This window comes from Lutjanus erythropterus, chromosome 21 (assembly GCF_056507025.1).
Source record: "Lutjanus erythropterus isolate fLutEry1 chromosome 21, fLutEry1.hap2, whole genome shotgun sequence".
Classification (NCBI taxonomy): Eukaryota; Metazoa; Chordata; class Actinopteri; order Lutjaniformes; family Lutjanidae; genus Lutjanus; species Lutjanus erythropterus.
This window is the reverse complement of record NC_139337.1, coordinates 14,720,284-14,738,540: the sequence shown is the minus strand read 5'-3', so window position 1 is coordinate 14,738,540 and position 18,257 is coordinate 14,720,284. Positions and strand designations below refer to the sequence as shown.

At 39.5% G+C, this 18,257-nt stretch overlaps 1 protein-coding gene across 2 annotated transcripts in view; it reads right to left on the bottom strand.

Moving 5' to 3' along the window:
• The window catches only part of cntnap2a (contactin associated protein 2a), a 421,874-nt gene extending 409,899 nt beyond the window's left edge, over positions 1–11,975 (bottom strand). Inside the window, exon 1 of one of the 2 annotated variants that reach the window (XM_084710438.1) lies at positions 11,416–11,975. In XM_084710438.1, the coding sequence (XP_084566564.1) occupies positions 11,416–11,518 (103 nt within the window). In that variant the 5' untranslated portion in view covers positions 11,519–11,975. The remainder of the gene's footprint in view (positions 1–11,415) is intronic. The other variant, XM_084710437.1, reaches the window with a different exon arrangement.
• Positions 11,976–18,257: the final 6,282 nt, after the last annotated feature.

Here is an 18,257-nt window from a genome sequence, read left to right as displayed (position 1 = left end):
GGTTCATATTATGACCCGATTACACCTCTCTATAGTTCTGATTACCACATGTTTTTTTATGACTAGGCTAACAATAATAAAGGCTAATGACATGTATGGTTTGTTAGAATGGATATCATTTGTTTTTTTTTTTCATCATAGAACACACATCAGATTATCTTAAAGGTCAAAAAGATGATTACCAAAATTACTATATTTCCTTAAAAACAGTGCACAAGTTAATTACCAGTGAGATGTTAACTAGGGAACAATCAGCTTGGATTTGAAGCAAACACAAAACACTAGACATATGAAAAAAAAAATAATGACATGGACAGAGTTTACTGCCTCCATGTGGCACAGGAAACTGTATACTCCGTCAAAAACCAGGAAGGTAAAATCAATCAATGACAGATGAGAGGCTGTGCTTCAAAACAGCAACATGCACTGAAACAATAACATACCACCATAATTAAAACATGCTACAAATTTTCAATAAATGCTATACTTTTATCAATAAAAAATAAGAAAAACAATAATGCATTAATGTTATTCAACCAAGTCCCTCTGGTATTGTTATAGATCTTTAGTTACCAGTTGCATGAACAAATATGTGCATTAATTAGTCATTTTTTTCACCACTTTCAAATGTGACTCAGACAAAGAAAACAAAGGCACCTGACTAGCTTTGTTTTCCCACCATGACAGCACCTTGGATTCAGTCCCTGGCTGCAACTTGGCCGGCTAAAACAAACATGATTGGCAGTATTTGTGGGTGGGATGCCAGTGAGGGATCACATCCTTATTGTTGCACGAGGAACTCGTCCTTGCTTGCTGGACACAAAACCACCCATTTATATTGATGCCTACCCCAGCACTGGATGTTGTTAAAGAGCACGTACAAGGGATACAACACTGCTCTCGTCAGTATGTCTCAACCTTCTGCCTGCAGCTGACAGAGGTTACTGCCCGGTTTTACTTTGTGCTGTGTTTGACATTGTTGTTTTGACATTGATGATTTGGGTCAGGTCCACTTACCCTGCTTTTAACTGCTCTTTAACACCTCCAGCGCCTCGCTGCAGTTCAGTTCTGGCACTCCAAAGATCAATCTGGCCCATTTGTTCTTGTTGATCTATTAACTTCCTCCAAGTGATATAACTGGTACAATTAAGGCTAAATGACACAAGATTTCAACTACATTAGGCAGTTCAAAAATCAATACAGAGGGTCACTCAGCCAGCTTTTGTACAGTGTAAAAAGCACAAATTTCTAATCTTGTGTCTCCTCACTTGACCTGCAGGGCTCAACAATATAGATTACCTGCTTGCCCAAGGCAAGTAAAATGCAACACTGGGCCAGTAAATCTAGCAACCACTTGCTGTGGTAAAAAAAGAATCAAACATACAAATTTCCAACAAATTTCTTTTCAGGCAAACAGATTTCTGACCCACTGTCGAACACTGATGTGAAAACGGTGTTAAAAATGGGCACTCATGAGACTGCTTTCAAAACTCTCAAATCAATATCGTCCTAAATAATCCGGTGAAAGTGGCTTATAAATAAAAACAGACAGGCATTGCAGTTGCAAACTATTGCTTCATTTTAGATATGCAACATCCACTGTAAATGTTTCAAATGTTTCATGGGCTGAAAGTCACATCATCATCTGCACCTCACTACATAGTCTGCTGATGGGGCAAGTTCACCTGCCCACAAATGACTCCCAGTGGATTTCTAAAGTCGGGTAGCAAAAACTGAGCTCCTGAGATTACAGCTGGCTTTGCAGGGATAGTCTTTTAAGGCTCGGTGAGGTCTAGCCCCAAGTTACAGCTCAAGATGAACTCAGGTTAGCAGAGTATAACCTTATAAATTCTAAGTTACAACCTTATTTGGTGGAAAAGAACAGAAAAAAAAGGAATCATAATGGTTTAATTTCGCTGTCCTCTTTTATTTCTAATATTTCTTTATTTGGTTTTAAATTCTCTCAGCTTTTTCTATTCTGTATCCCTTAACACTGCATTCATAGTGTAGGTCCTATAGAGACAAATTTAAAATGATGATGATGATGAACAATAAGTGAATTTTAAGTGCATATTCAAATTAACTGAAAAAGCAATTATGAAGGCTGTTATACGATTAATCAAGTTGACAAAAAGCCAGGTATTACCAAAGGGAAGTGCAGTATTAAGTGTCACAGCCAGGTCCATTCTCTAACTAATGCAACGGCTGCACTCTGATGCAGCTACAGATTATAATAACAACAGTAATATTGAATGACAAGGTGTCGGAGAGAATCCTTGCCTCCTGACCGTCTTTCCTCGAGCTGTCTCTCCTCATCCTTCTCTCATTTCTGATAAATGCCGCCTCCTTCTCTAAATGTCCTTCTCTCTTCCTCCTCCTCCTATCCTGCCAGCCCAGTCTCCGTCTCAGGGACCCTTGTCTAACGAGGTGGACAGATTCTGACGGGTTCTAATGAGAACACATTCCACTAGAATAACTTTCACATCCTATAATTTGCACATGCACACACACGCTTACACTGGCACGTTTACATTCATACAGAGAAGTGTGCATGCACCTATCTGTTCCTTCAGATGCAGAATTACTCAATTACACACCTGTACTACAGTCCCTATTCTAGGCTCAGTTTTCAATGAGTGTGAAGTCAGTAACATTCAATGACCTGAACAGGTTCCAGTGTGTGTGTGTGTGTGTGACTATGTGTGACTGAAGAGGGAAGAGGAGAACAGATCAAAGTCTGTGTGTCTGTGCGAGCTGCATGGTGTGGGACTCTGTGTGTGTGGGTGTGTGTGCATGTTACATTGCTGACATTGTTAGGGGAATTATGCTGCATAACTTGTCAGTGTACATTTGTATCATTCGGCCTTGCTCCCATGATGAAACATAGATAGCCTTGCAGTAGCATTCGCTTCCAAGAGAGAAATTTCAATTCTTCAAGGAGAGCGATACAGCAGTCTAAGCACAAAGCTGAGAGGGAATAGAAGAAAAACAGTCATGGTGCTGCGACAATGCATTACTTTCTAGTAGAGGTTTGCTTGAGTTACATGACAGTTAGAAAATGAGCAAAAAGCTTCTACATAAGCATCTTAATATGAATGATTTAGCAATATATTACATTTGCACCTTTCAAAATATTTCTTCAAATGTGCAGGCTTTTCAGTTCTTAGTCATGTTATCATAATGTGTCACCGTGCAGGTTGTTAAGATATTCAGTCACACAGATATTCAGAACACAAATAAGACATAACAAGCCACACTTGGTATCAAATTAGACAAAAACTAGAAACAACATGTTCTTTATTAGACCGTATTAGACCCTTACTTTATTAGAGGGTTATTTGGGACACAACAGATCTGTACTGTAAACTAAAATGAAATAATAAATGTGCTACTTCCCCATTTAAAAAAAAAATCCATGAATTCAAATCCATGATTAATAACCACACTGCCTGTTTATACCTAATTATTTAACATGTACAGTACTTATAGGTGAAAATAATAAAAGATACAAGGTAAAAGAAAGCTGTTTTGATTATGTTTTGATGTTGCATCTTTTAAACCACTGTTTCCTCAGCATCATTGACTAACGCTGTCTAATAAAGAACATGCCATTTCTAGTTTTTTAATTTGAGTTGAGATTTTAATTTTAATTCCAATTTGATACAAAGTATGACTTGTTACATCTCATTAGTGCACTGTAAAATAAAATGCAACCACATGTTTCAGCAATATATTACTTGTACATGTTTGTGAATATATTTAGAAAGATGTAAGGGCGAGGGCTGTTCAGTTCTTGGTCATATTATCATTGCAAGTTGTCAAGATATTCTTTTCAAGCCACACTTATATCCATTTATTATGAGCATCTGCCAAATGAAGCAATTCTGATTCCTTGTGCTGTGAAAATAAAGTTTTTTAATGAATTTTTTTTTTTTTTTGGAAAGCAGTGGCTTATAGGTCAAACATTTTTGTCTCAAAAATACTGTCTTGAATTTATGTTTCAGTGAGCTGAAATATTCATATGCTGATGTGGCAAGCAAAATTTAAGAGCTGTATGAGACAGAAAGAAGAGACTGCAGTGTGGCTGTGTCCGTTTGGCTGCGATCCATGTCAGTCTGGTTGTTGCAGTGGTCACGCACATTGACTTACACACACACACGTGCACGTACACACACACACACAAGTAGGTGCTGCTTTGAGAGTTTGCATGAGCATGCACAAGCAGAGGCTTCACATTACTCGCTTGAAAAGTGGTTAGTGGGGACTTTTTTATCAAACATATTTTTGTAATCAGGAGTGGAATGAGAAGGGGACAGATTGTGGGGAGAGAGACTGAAAAAAAGAGATGAGGAAATACAGGAGGGAGGGAAGCGATTATGGCCAGATGATAAAACCACTGAGGACAGCCAAGTAGGGATAGAGAGAATTAGAGATAGTTAGGGACAAGGAAAAGGGCAGGAGACAAGAGAGAGGGAAAAAACAGACTCAATGATAAGAGAAAGACTGAGAAATCAGAGGACTAAGGAGAAAGAATTCGGGGTGAGGCAAAAGAAATCATCAAGGGCAGTTAAGAATGAGACAGTTGGGTGAAAAAAAAGGAAGCAGGGCATGAAAGTTTTTTTTTTTATTACTGAAATTTTTTTAAAGAGGAAAAAAAGACAAGCCAGAAGAGCAACGAAGAGCTATATGAGGAGAATGAGGAAAAAGAGGATGAGGGAGATTTATTGAAAATAGAGGGAGTGCAAAGTAGCGATGGATTAAAAAAGCAGGAGGGAGAGAGAAATTTAGACAAGGGAGGACAAGGCGGGTGGAAGAGAGAAATGGCAGTACAATTAACAACTAGACCTTGTTTCCTAGCTATGACTCACTTGACTCAGTGCCTGATAAATCTACCAATGTGGGCACACAAACAAACACCCAAAACACAGGCATGTGCACACAGAAACACACAGGGGCCAAACAACACTAAACACCAAGTATTGAGCAGATCTAATCTTAGCCAAACCAGTCTGCTTCCCCCAGCCATATAATCCTGTTATTACCACCTCCTACTGGGAACCAACACACACACAGACACACAGGCTAAGCATCAGGTTTACCTGTGTGTTGCTTAATGTACTGACTTTTAGAAAATTATAACATATCACACTGACATTTTTCCAACAGTGACTGACGATAATAATCACAGTGACGCGTTTGCTGACAGTAGAAATAAACAACACTGCTTTCAACAGTGTTATGTCACTGTGGCAGGACCGTGAGGTCATACCAGATTATTCTCTTGTTTGCTTTCAATCAGCCACATCCAAAAATTCACCAACTGCCAACATGGTGACCAATATGGTGATTTTTTGTGCTGGAAAGTGCAATTTGTGCCAATATCAGACGACTGCTCTCTTAACTAAGTAACTTTATTAAAGAATATATAATTAAAATATTCTTAAACATAAACAAAAATATTCACCAAATAATTGTAGCAATGAACACTGAGAAATGAAAAAAAATAAAATAAGTCTTTAAATAAACATCAGTGCCGTTCATCAGTTATCAGTCCATTACTGAATATTTCAATATTGTCAAGTTCGGTAAGGTTGCAAAAAAAGAATCATAGGTTCTCGGTATTTATTCCTGCCATGTAGCTCTTCTTGTCCTAATAAATGTTCACCATTGTGCTAAATCCAAATCACCCCAAGCATCATTTTCTGCATTATACGTCCAGTAAAAATGATATTCAGGCCATATTCTGGGCTGATATACGGGTCAGTCAATATATCAGTTAAGATGAACCACTTTGACACAAAAGCTATGGCTTAATTGGCTTTCCTTTTAGTCAGGCCCCAATCAAATATGATGGGAGAGACTATTAATGCCTGAAACTCAACAAAGAATATTTGTGTTGCCATTAGATTCATCAAATCCCTTCATTTTCTTTCAAGTGGTATATAATGAATTATATTGAAGAACTGGAAACCCTGTCTTGCCCTGTGTGGCCCTGGAGGTGCAACCAGAATGATGTCTATGTCAAACGACCTGGCATGCTTAATGAGATAAGAAAAGGCTAATCTGATTCTATATCAGACAGGCTCTAGGGGCATCCTATTTAGCCACCCACGGTGCCACTAACACACTGACTTAAAGGCACATCCTTTACTTTTCACACACTGCTGCTGAGAATGTTAAAAATGTATACCCTGCCCTTTACGCGGTGAGTGATGAATAACAATGGTGCGCAGCGGAGCAGGCGAGTTCACGGCTGATTAAAAGAAAAAGATTTGCTGTTTCAAACAATTAGGTTAAAGTAACTGTTAACATTCAACAATGCTGTACAACTGCCAAATATCTGCATGCAAAACACACCATCACACAAAATTACAATATGCATTGAGTTGTTGATATTCCTGTCAGAAATTTCCTGTTTTACATATAAATTATGTTATAATATGTAGAACAGTTCTGTTAAATGACGTCACTTCTGATGTACTGCACCTTAAATACTATGTTTGGAAATGTACAGCATAACGCGTGTATTTTTATGTTTTATTAGCCTAACTTGTGAAACTTCCACCTAAAACAACATGCTACTGGCTAAGACAACCATGTATAGTGGATTGTAATGTACATGAAATAATGGACTTATGCATCACTTTGCTTTGGTTTGATATTGGCATTATCTGACATTATTATATCCGACACCCTGCTTTCGAAATATCGGCATGGGCACCAGCCGTAGAAAAACAGATATCGGTCAACCACTAATACCAATATCAGTACTGATACTCATCAAAACACTTTGCAAGAACTTGTACACACACTGCACTTCACTGCTACGTTCACAGCTACAATGTCACATGTGCCCTTTGTGCTGAGCTGTCTCTCTTAAAAGCAGACTCACTAATGGCTATATAGAGCAAATTAACATTATATGAATAAAAATAGCAGCACGCTTTATCCAGGATATCAATCAATATTTTGGTACTGACCAATCAGGAATCAGTGAGAATGTAGAGTCGGCTCTTGAGTGTTAATGTCCCCGAGGGGCAACTTGGTTTGCAGTCAGCAGTCAATAGTAAATACAGCAAGAAATTTTAAAAAGAAAAAAGGCTGTGGTAGTGTATACTTCTGTGTACACCCCTCTGGGAGGTCGGATTGCTTAGCACTCTTATATATATTTATTCATGCCTACGTATACTGTATGTTCGTTTAAATTTTGTCAGAACGCAATAGATGTAAGGCATAACTGAAGTACAACACATGCCTTAGACCAAGCTTGTGTAGGAGAAAATCCCTGGATTATTTCTCAACATGCATTCATTTGCAAAATCATATATGCATGAACATATAAATGAAGATGCAAAAGCACTCAAATGCATATAGGGCAAAACATGTATAGATCTCTCTGTCTTTAATCGGTACGCACAAACTTTACAGATGCCTTTTGGGAGATTCCACACAGTCGGTGGGTCAACCAGCCCATTGACTTTTAGTGTGTGAGTGTGTTTTCCCCGCTAGGATGGAAATGTTAATCTTTTTCAGTCCATGTCTCAGACCATTGGTTACAATGACATTGTCTATTCCCCCGAGTGTCTCACATCTAGTCCGAGAAGGGATAAAGTCAGCACTCAGATTTAAGCTCAGGGCGGAACTGCTGGTCCGATTCAACATGCTGTTTGTATGACTCTCTCTTGAGCGTGGCGCTGTCTGTCTCACTTTGTCTTACACACACACACACACACACATGCAGACACCCTTATTTGCTTGTCTATTGTCTTGTAAAGCATGATCCACACTTTGATATTTCTATTCTTCTATTTCTATTGCGTTATGCTGTTCTCACATTTTGTGATGCAACATATATCAATACTCGAGCCTGACAGATACATCAGTTGACTGATGTCACAGCTGTATTGGTATATATTGGTATCGGCATACATGCTGTCCAATATGACATGAAAACTTTTTTTTTAACCCAACACAGTGCAGATTGTTTTTATTTTAGTTTAGGGTTATTATTGTTTTTTTCCTAATTCAAGTTTATTATAGCTCTATTTGTGTTTTATTATATATAATTTTTATAAAATACTGTTGAAAGCTTAATGTTTCAATGCCCTGATATCATTTTGGTCAATAAAGTTTAGCATTACACTGAAAAATAACCAGCATCCATAACATTACATAACACAGAAGGAAAACTCTGTTTACCTTTAGCTGAAGCTAGGGGATCGTGAGAATGAGGATTAACCATTACCACCCAGCTGAAGGATTACAGTTGGATATTGAGGATTTCCTTTGCTCATCTAAGCATCAAGGACTGAGGACTTGTTGGAGACTTTTCGGATTTTGGACAAGGTTGTGAGTTTCAACGGGATCCAATGGTTCAGCAGCAAAGGAAAGTTTGCATTGGCCACACAGCGCTTCTGTCTTTCTCACCAAATTGGAGATTCAATCCCTCAGCCTCAGCTCACTAACTAAAGTTTTGAAATAGAATGATAAGAATTTATTATGATGTGACTTAAGTATTCATTTTGAATCAGTATGAGCTGTATGCTAGCCCTTGCTTAATTTTGCAGTAAATTCTTAATACTTGCAATTAAAGCATAAGTTGGGGACACTGAGTTCATACCTTCATAGAGGTACTAATTACCAGGTACAGTGTGTTCAATATCATTACTGGTTCTTACAGGTTACTCTGGCCAAACTAATTAAAATAATCCTTGGAGCCTACTGTCCAGACCAATAAATATTATCCTAGCAATCATACGAAGACCCCAGATCAATAAGAGGAGAGCTGCCGTTAACGGGTGTGGCTGGTGTAGTATTCTAGATGAAGGCAGTTAGGAGCCAGGCGGATCTCCTCGCCACCAGCTTAAGCTTGGTACCTAATAATGTAATACCCATTGGCCAGAGGATCGGACCCTTTAAATGGAGTGCTGGCCCTGTACCTCCTGTATAGGGGTAACTCAGGATCAAACAGTTCACCCTGCTTGCAGAATAACAGGATGTAGAGTGGAGGTTGTCCCACGCCACCACTGAAACCATTACGCTGGAATTTGACCACTGGTTAATTGTTTGGAGTGACATGAAAATGCCAGAAGACACCCCATTGGTGAAAAGCCCAATGAAAAGAGGGAGGCAACAAGGACAAGTTAGAGTATTGTCACTAACCTTTATAGACTCATGCATTATATTTATTAGGCAGTACCGTACTCTTCAGACCTCAGTACACATTTCTTTTATAAATAAAGACATCCAAGAGACCGTCTTTTGGAAGTTATGTATGACTATGAATGGACCCAATATTCTATAGATAGATAGAGAGATGTTGGATTTTTAATATAAATGTGTATAAATAATACAGTAACTTTACAGTGACTTTCTTATTTTTGCCTCTATCCTATTTATTTATATCTAAAATGCTTATGGGACATATAATTTTGCCTAGTGACTTAAAGGTATCATATGCAATATTTTATTTAAAAACAGTGTATAGACCTATAAACATAGCCCATGCCCTCTGCCTGTATTTCCTTATTTTTCTCATTATTTTGCTGTGTTCTGGATGTGTTCGTAGGTATTTGACATCCTGGTATCTTTTTGGTGCGTTTACGAACAGCTCAGACAAATCCTACTGATTCCACCTTTAAAATTGTAAAATAGCTTGCATTTATTTAGGGCAAGTATGATAAGAAAATATTTAGATAGAGTTTGAAAGATTCATCAGCCTTGCTCAGGTCCAGATGGTGTTTCCTTTAAGGAGGCACTGAATCTCTGCTTTCTCCTGCAGGGACACTGAGGCTGACCCAGTCACACCTGCCAATCGACAGGAGCAAGAGGACTCATGATCTCCATAAAAGGATCAATAAAGTTTTATAAACAAAGTGTTGCCTCTATGACGGCTATCTGCCGTGAGTTCGCTCTCAGGAGCAACGGATTTATGAAAGGAAAACTCACTGACCATCTCCTCTAACTCTCCTCTCTCTTTGCTCTTCTCTAACATTCACTGACGCGCGCACGCTGGAGTGCCTGTGTGCGCACATGCACGCGCAAACTGCTTGCGGTGGCGTCTCTCGGTTGTTGACTGTCGGATGGGATGATTAATGAGGCGCGTCCCCGGACACATTCATCCGGGACCCGAGAAGCCCTGGCGATCACTGGGAGAATCAGTCACACTGGCTCAGTCTCCGTCAGCAGCATCGGGAAGAAACAGAGCCAAGTGTGGATCATTCCAGGAAAATACAGAACCACACAAAACTCGTCTTTTTTACCATTAATAGAACATTAAAGCAGAAAATATCAGGCAGATGGTAAGTTTCAAATTATACCACGGGGAATACCATGAGAAATAACAAATAAATACGACTAATAAGCCTACACAATATAAACACCCTTCCCTTTGAATATGCCAATTAGAATATAAAAATTAAATATATATATATATTTCATATCAGGCAATCTGTACAAATGAAATGACATGTTGAAATGACAAACTGTTCTTAGTTAAAAAGCAAAAAAAAAGAGAGAGAGAGAGAGATCATCTCCAGGTACTGTAAGACTTAAACTAGAAAGTGTTGGGCTTTAACCAGGAAAAATCCATACTCTCTCTCTGTATTATCATCTGATCCACCAAAGTTGCCTTGAAGTTTTCCAGTGACCCCTTGCTGAAATATAAAGTGGGCTAAAGACAGGCCCAGAGCTGGTAAGAGATTAGAGACTAATCAAGAATCAAAATGTTTAAAAAATTCATGAGCAACCAAAATCAGACTTCACAAGCCTTAGACTCAAGATCTGCAAATCTTCATGTGCCTGTGGGTGACTGGCAGTGAAGACTGAGCTTCCACAAAGTTCATCAGACCATAACTCCCTCCTAAATATGAGGGGATTCATCAAAACCTCTGTTTGGATTTCTTTGGAGAAAATACAAACAAATGCAATGAGTTTATATAACGCTAATCCCAAAAATCCTGAAAGGGCTGAAATAAAAAAAAACTGATGGTTTCGAACTGTTCGTCTCTCAAATGCATCAGCCCCGGGATTGAACCGCACAAAAACAGTAAACCACAACTGACAAACTGAAATAAATGTCATCCAGCATCCCAGCCCTTTCTGGAAGCCATGAAAGCCCGCGATCAAAATCAGCCAAATCCCGAGCGCTGAAAATCAATGGAGCAGAAATCCTGAAGAGTTAACACGTGTAGGTCTAAACTCAGAAAGCAACCCCAGCTCCCTCTCCCTTTCTCCTGGCTCTTAAGCTCCCGAGAGCCCCAGCTGGCATCACCGCCGGGATACCTGCTGCAGCCCAGCCGGTAAACGCACCGTCTGCTCCAAGAGGCGAGCTCGGCTCGGTCTGCTTCCCACCCACATGCAGACTCAACCCGAGACGCGAGCCAAAGAAATTAAAAAAAAATAATAACAACTTACGGGTTGTTGGCAAAGCTCCGCGCACCGCGTTGACATGGCTGGAAATCCACAAAACGACCGGCAATAACAACGTCAATCCCTGGGCAGGACGGTGCCGGTGCATCTTCACGGCCGGTGTGGACGCAGCAGAGCGGGAGACGGAGAGGAAACACTCAGGAAAAAAAACACACACAGCGGGGTGGAGGTGGTGGTGGTGGTGGTGGTGGTGGTACCCGACCAGCCAGTCGGTCCGTCAGACTCGCGTCGCAGTTGAGGACTGAAGAAGAGCCTGGCTGCACGGACTGCCTCCCTCTCACTCTCTCTTCTCTCTGTCTATCTCTCTTTCTCTCTCTCTCTCTCCAATAAAGAGATGATGTAAGGATCGCGCCGACAAACCAGGCTGGCCTTTGCTTCTTCTCTCTGCAGCTCTCTCACCTCCTTGTTTAGCGATTCACGAGTTAAAAAAAAACCAAACAACAGCCGTGTCTCCACCTGCACGGGACCGGAATGACTGTGGTGTTCAGTGTGGGCTCCAGTAGTTCAAGGAGGCATGACTGTGCGCAGCTCCAATCCACTGAACTGATTTCTCCTCTCCAGCGCTCCTCTCCGGCGCGCTGTCCGCGGTGCTGAACTTCTCTCAGTCTTTCTGTCTCTCCCTCTCCCTCCCTCTCTAAATGTCTCTCCGCTTCATGCAGCCAGACAGTGCCCCCCTCCTTCTCTAGGTGGTGGTAGCCTTGTGCTGGGTGCATTCGTCTCTTTGCCTCGCAAGACAAGCTTTAACAAAAATTACACAAGACCAACAGTCACTTTCTATGTCTTGGTGTCGCTCGTCATCTCTCATATTTGCCTGGTGTCATTGTAAAAAAGCATATAGGGTAAGTGCAGTAATGAGGACTCATTAACAAACATTAGTAAAGGCATAATATGAAAACAAAGCGATGTATGCAGACTCAAAAAAATAATCCCTTTCAATCATCAGTAATGAAAGATTAGAAATGTGTGGTAGTGAACTTTTCCTTAGCCTGTATTTCTCATTATTTTGCTGAGCTCAGGACACTTTACCAACCCAAAATGTTGGTATTTAGCGCCCTGGGAATGAGACACAGCAATAAACTGTCTTTCTGGTGCGTTTCCCACTGATAATACCTCTTTTTGGCTACAAAAATGTGTTCGACAAAGGCTGAATGAATAAGCTGTTACGTATACAATGAAGTGACCGAGAGAGTACTGAAAATCTGTACTCAAGTACAAGCAGGGCTCAAAAATAAGGACTGCCTGCTTGTTTGTGAAATGTACAATTGCAAGTAAATCTGGCAACTCACTTGCCCAACCAGGCAAGTTATTAAAAAAAATGAATTAAACTATTAATCTATTTTGATAATCAATTGATCACTTAAGTAACTTTTTACGCAAAAATGACAGCTATGCTATTTTCAGCCTCTCAAATATGGAGATTTTCTTTTCTTCATTGTTTATCATATTAAACTGAATATGTTTGGATTTTAGGCTCATGAAATGTAACATTTAAAGACATCACCTTGGAAGAAAAAAACTGGGATGGATATTTTTCACTATTCTCTGACACTTTATAGACATTTCAGCCATAGATTGAACATGACAATTAGTCTTTGTTGTCATTTGATAACTGCTAATAAACAAGCCAATATGAACAGAGGCAAGTAAAAATTTATTTAAGGCAAGTAGATCTCTGACTTTGCTTTAATGATCAAACAATTATCAAAATAGTTCAACAGTTTAATTATCTTTTTATGACTTGCCTAATCAGGTAAGTGGAAAAATAAAACTAACATTGAACCCTGACAACTGCTGTTACATTACTGAAATATCGCTCAATTACAAATAAAAGGGCTGGTATCTGTTTCTCCAAATGTTCAGCCAAAATTCAAGACAACTCTGTCGTCTCCTGCACTGTTCTGCTCAGTGGTCATCCTCTTATCAGGGGTGGAAGTAGCCAATTATACTACTTTTGTTACATAATCATTAACTCATTATCTCAACTTGTTCTGACACACAACAGGGGTCCAGAGAACATGCTTTAGGTTATTGTATAATCAAAAATACACCTCATAATAGATAATTAAAAGTTGAAAAAGTGTTTTCAGCAGTTACACATTTATTGAAAAACCTATCCTTACTGAAGAGACATCTGTCAGAGATTATGCACTTTAACTCTTCTTGGGTATCAGCTTGGCATATCTCAGTTTTATTGCTTCCAGACTGCACAAGCTTAACTGTTTGGGGAGCATATCTGCAGCAGTTGTATTCAAGTAAGTTTCTAAATCTTCGAGGGATCAGAGCTGGATTTGGCTGTGCGGGTCAATGGACTTACATCCATGATATATGAAGACATTACATTTGTTATTTAGCTCTACGAGTATTTAATGTGGGAGAAACGTTATGTCCGCGGAGGAATTCTTTAAATATTGATGAATAACATCACACCTAAGTTGACCACGTTCCAGTACGACAAATCAGTAAAAAACATTTGTGTGCTTGATAACAATGCAATACACACGTCGATAGAAAGAACTTGGACGGTACAACTGATTTAACGAGACAAAAAAGACAAAAATGCTAATAAACAGCTTTCACTACTGTAGCTGTCTTGGATTTTGAGGTCAGGGTTGGTGAAACCTCAGGGGGTGTTCCAGTTGAAATTTCCAAGTGGGAACTCATATATTCAAACTTCCCAGTTCAAATGGAACACACCAGAAGTTCTCCTAGTATGAACAATTGGTTTATAGGAAATCTGCTGGTCTTCTTTTTGCCCTGTGTGGATGGATGAACAACTCTAAACCTCAGTCCCAAGCACTTAAACATGTTTTATATTTTCCCCTTTTTGCATCCCTCTGTCTGTTTCTGCCTCTGAACTGTAGAGACAGTTCCTTTGGTTTTGTTCTTTGTGTTTATTATTTCCCACTAAAATGATGGTGATTCATTGTGGTGGTTTTTTTCTACATGAATAAGGGAAAAAAAATCTAGAAATATCCTTCAGACGCTGGTGAAATAACGTGTTTTCATAATGACAAATTGCCTTCCATATCCAGCTGTGTGCATTTGTCACTATCATGTCTCAGTCATGTCTCAGTCATTGTCATCTGTCCAGAACATAATCTGTGATTATCATTACTGCGAGGATCATTTTTCTAAATGAAGAAAAAGGAGAATGAAAATAGAAATTTCATAACAGACAGCTCCATCAGTGGTGACGCCTCACTTGTTTCTTCAAATGAAGCTACTACAGTAAACGTGCTATCATTAACGGTGCTGGTCAAACACATTTTATTAAATTATCAGCCACCACTGACAACAGTAGACAGTATTTACTACTATATCCCTTTGTTCTTGGTATAGTTTTGCCTGCATGTAAAAGATGAGGGCACATATTAGGTGTTGGGGTGATACTTTTGAATATCACATACTGTAAAAGTAATATGTTCTCAAGTTCTCTAAAAAAGGACTGAAACAGGCAAAACAACACAACTACAGCTGTATATATACTTCTGAGTTAAGGGATAACACCACACCTATGTGGCTATAGCTCCGCCTTAGATTATACAGCTAAAGATGTTCCTGCACATCAGGACTACTGCGGTCACAAAGATACCACATCACGACTGTGAGTGGCAGCTTGTTGTCTCCTACGAGTTTCTGGTGTGGCTGGAGATTGATCAGAGTAAATACAACATGACGCAGTGCTCCATTATCTTATTCTTTTCCGTGACACACATCTTGAAAAGTGATGTCCACTGCAAAACTGCTGCTTACCACAATCCCAACTCTGTATATCACAGTGAATCAAACAACATAAATACTCAATCATATTCAGTTATATAAAAAGGCGGGCCTCCCGCTGTTGCAACTGGAATATTGCTAAAACACAATAAAGCTTCATCATGTAAGTTTGTTGCCGTCATGGTGAGTTGGTGAATTTTACTGCTAAGCTAGAAATCAAAACGCCTATGCTACACAAATCTACAGCGGAGCTCCAAGTATATGTCCATCTTAACAGTTTACAGCAACACGAGCTGCTCTGTGATGATAATCTTTATTAATGATACTGTTAAATGAAGTACAGTCAGTCATCAGTGCGCGGGAGTATCCTGAGCGTCAGGACGCGACATGACGAGCACAAGGCTGAACATGATTGACTGGCATTGTGTTGATAGAAAGGGTAAGTAAAGGTATGCTCATAATTGCAGCCGGTGGAGGTCATTTGTTATTAGCAGACTCTATATCTAAACTATCATTAGCTACACAAACAGTATGGAGACTCAAGAGATGCAAGGCAGTTGGGAATGGGCATAAATGTCACATTCTTTGGATTTTTCCAGAGTACCTGTCGTAAGTCCTTTACATACAAAAGACGTCCACAGGCTGTTACAGGCAACCAAGAAAGCTGGAGATGGTCTAATTTTTTAAGTTACATTACAATCCATTCCCTTATTGGCAATAAAAAGAAATTAATACATGTAAGACTATGTATCTCGGACATTTAAGTACCGCTGAGGCTGATGGGAATGTCATTAGTTATAAGTTATTAAAATTAATCCTGTCGAGGACCAAAATTTAATGGTAATCCATCCAATCGTTGTGGAGACATTCAGTCAAAACCGTAATGTCAACCTCATTCACGTTGGCGCCAGAGGAAAAGTCAGGAAATTACCGATGTCAGTAGGATTCATCACCTAGAGACTATGAATGACTGTACAGAATTTCAATCCAGCCAGTTGTTGTTGTTGAAGTATTTCAGCCTGGACAAAAGTGGCAGACTGGGCTACTGACAGACCAAAATTGTCATCCATTGAGCCACAATATCAAGTTTGACTTCTTTTTTGTGGTCAGGGATATGTCAAAGAACAAGGTTCTTTATGTACTGTACTTTTCCCCTCTCTCCCTATTTCTCTCTTTTTTGTTGTCTGTTTCTCTCTTTTTCCCTGCGTGTCCCTCCTCTGTCCGTTGATTAGACCATCCACCCCTCCACCATGCCTTTTGCTGTATGACAGTGCTCTTTCTCCACAAGGACTGCAAATGGGTTTGTCAATATGTCATGCATGGTAATTTACAGCCATCATTCATCTCATAAAAAAAAAACAGTGATGACTGATGGCCCAGAGATTTTGAACAAAAAAAAAGTTGTCGGCAGCAGTGATGAATCTCCCGAGGAAGGTTGTTTTGTTAAGTAAAGCGCTTGTGAGAGAGGAGTGATTTTCCCAGACAGCTGCTATCCTGGCTGCCTCCCTTCCTGCTGTTATCTATCCACCGTAGGACAGAGAAAATAAGGCTCTGAGGTGATGTCACGTACCGTTTGTGGGATCATTAGAAAAGGGGCCACATTTATCTCTCACAAGCAATATGAGGAAATGTCTGTTGGGCTAAACACTTCTCTTAAGTAGAGTTTCTCCAGGGAGACCTGAACAAGACTAAGATAGGAATCTGTTGTCTTTTCCATGAGCAGAAATTACTGTGATAATGTGCATTATAATAGATCCTGACTCAGCATAGTTGCCTCTCAATAAAGTTAAAACACCGGACTCTATTTAATATACACTGGATAGGGAATGATTGAATAAACAATGTAAGCAGTCTGAGGTGAAAAGGGAATTCACTGCTGAAATACCCAATAAAACTGGAGGGTTGAGAATGATGTGACCAAATTGCTACCCCAGGGAGGAATTCAGGAGTGGTCTATAGAGTGATTCACTGCTGTGGAGAAAGTAAAAGAAAGCAACACAAGAATCCCTCCTCCACAATTTCATCAGGCGCTCCTTTTTTTACTGAGTTATTGTGGCAAACTCAATCACAGAGTCGGATAAAAGTACCCATTTTATTTGGTGTAAAAACTTAATTTGTTTCAGGCGTCTCAAGTAAGGGGAAACAATAAAAGGAGAAGGGAAGTTTCTTATGCATGACACAATGCTCTACTTTTCTGAAGTGTAGTTAGCAGGTTTTGTCTAAATGACCATCTCTGGTGCATTTAGTGGAAGAACTTGGACAATTAACGATATAAACCAAGTCCTGCTGTGTTTAAATCATGGGGAAGGGCACATAGTTACATGAAATGATACAAACATAGCACTCATAGAGAGAAAAAAAACGCCTTCTTTAGGTCAAAGAAAGCTCACACATAAAAATTTAAACAGGTCTAGCAATATCTCAAAGACTCCAGAGCAAGCAGATGTGGGGTTATTTTTAAAATAGTAGTTCAGGGTTTTACCAGATTTTGCTTATCTCACAAATAATACCCCTGCACGATATTACGTATTTGTTGGATGGGATTACAACTGCCAGTTTTCGTACTGTGCATTAAGCCAGACACGGTGCTATCTTAACTTTAACCTCAAACACTCATTAATTCTCATGCCATTCCTAAACATAGCTCACATAATTTCCATCGCAATTTACATACACAGATGGGGAAAAATAACACTTCACTTTCTTTTTTCTTTATCTCTAATCCAGGGGTTTTCAAATGCAGCACATGGGCCGACAGCAGCCCTGTGCGGCCCCTGAACCTGACATGAAATGCATTACTCCATTTCAATATTTTCACTTCCAATAGCCTTAATTTAATACACTACTCAGCTACTGCGACAAACCCTCCAAAAAGCATCTGACAGGTTAGGAATGACAACTTGTAGAAAGCTACAGGTTGCATGGCAACTAGGCAGGGCTGCACAATTCATCTAAATATTATCGAAAGCACAATAAGGCCAATATCCAAACTGCAGAGGCTGCATTTTTTGATAAAGGTAAAATTAGTAACAGAACAGCATTAAAATGAAGTACAGTAATGCTGCAGAGATGCTCCAAATCTTGTTCTACAGTTGTATGAAAATGTA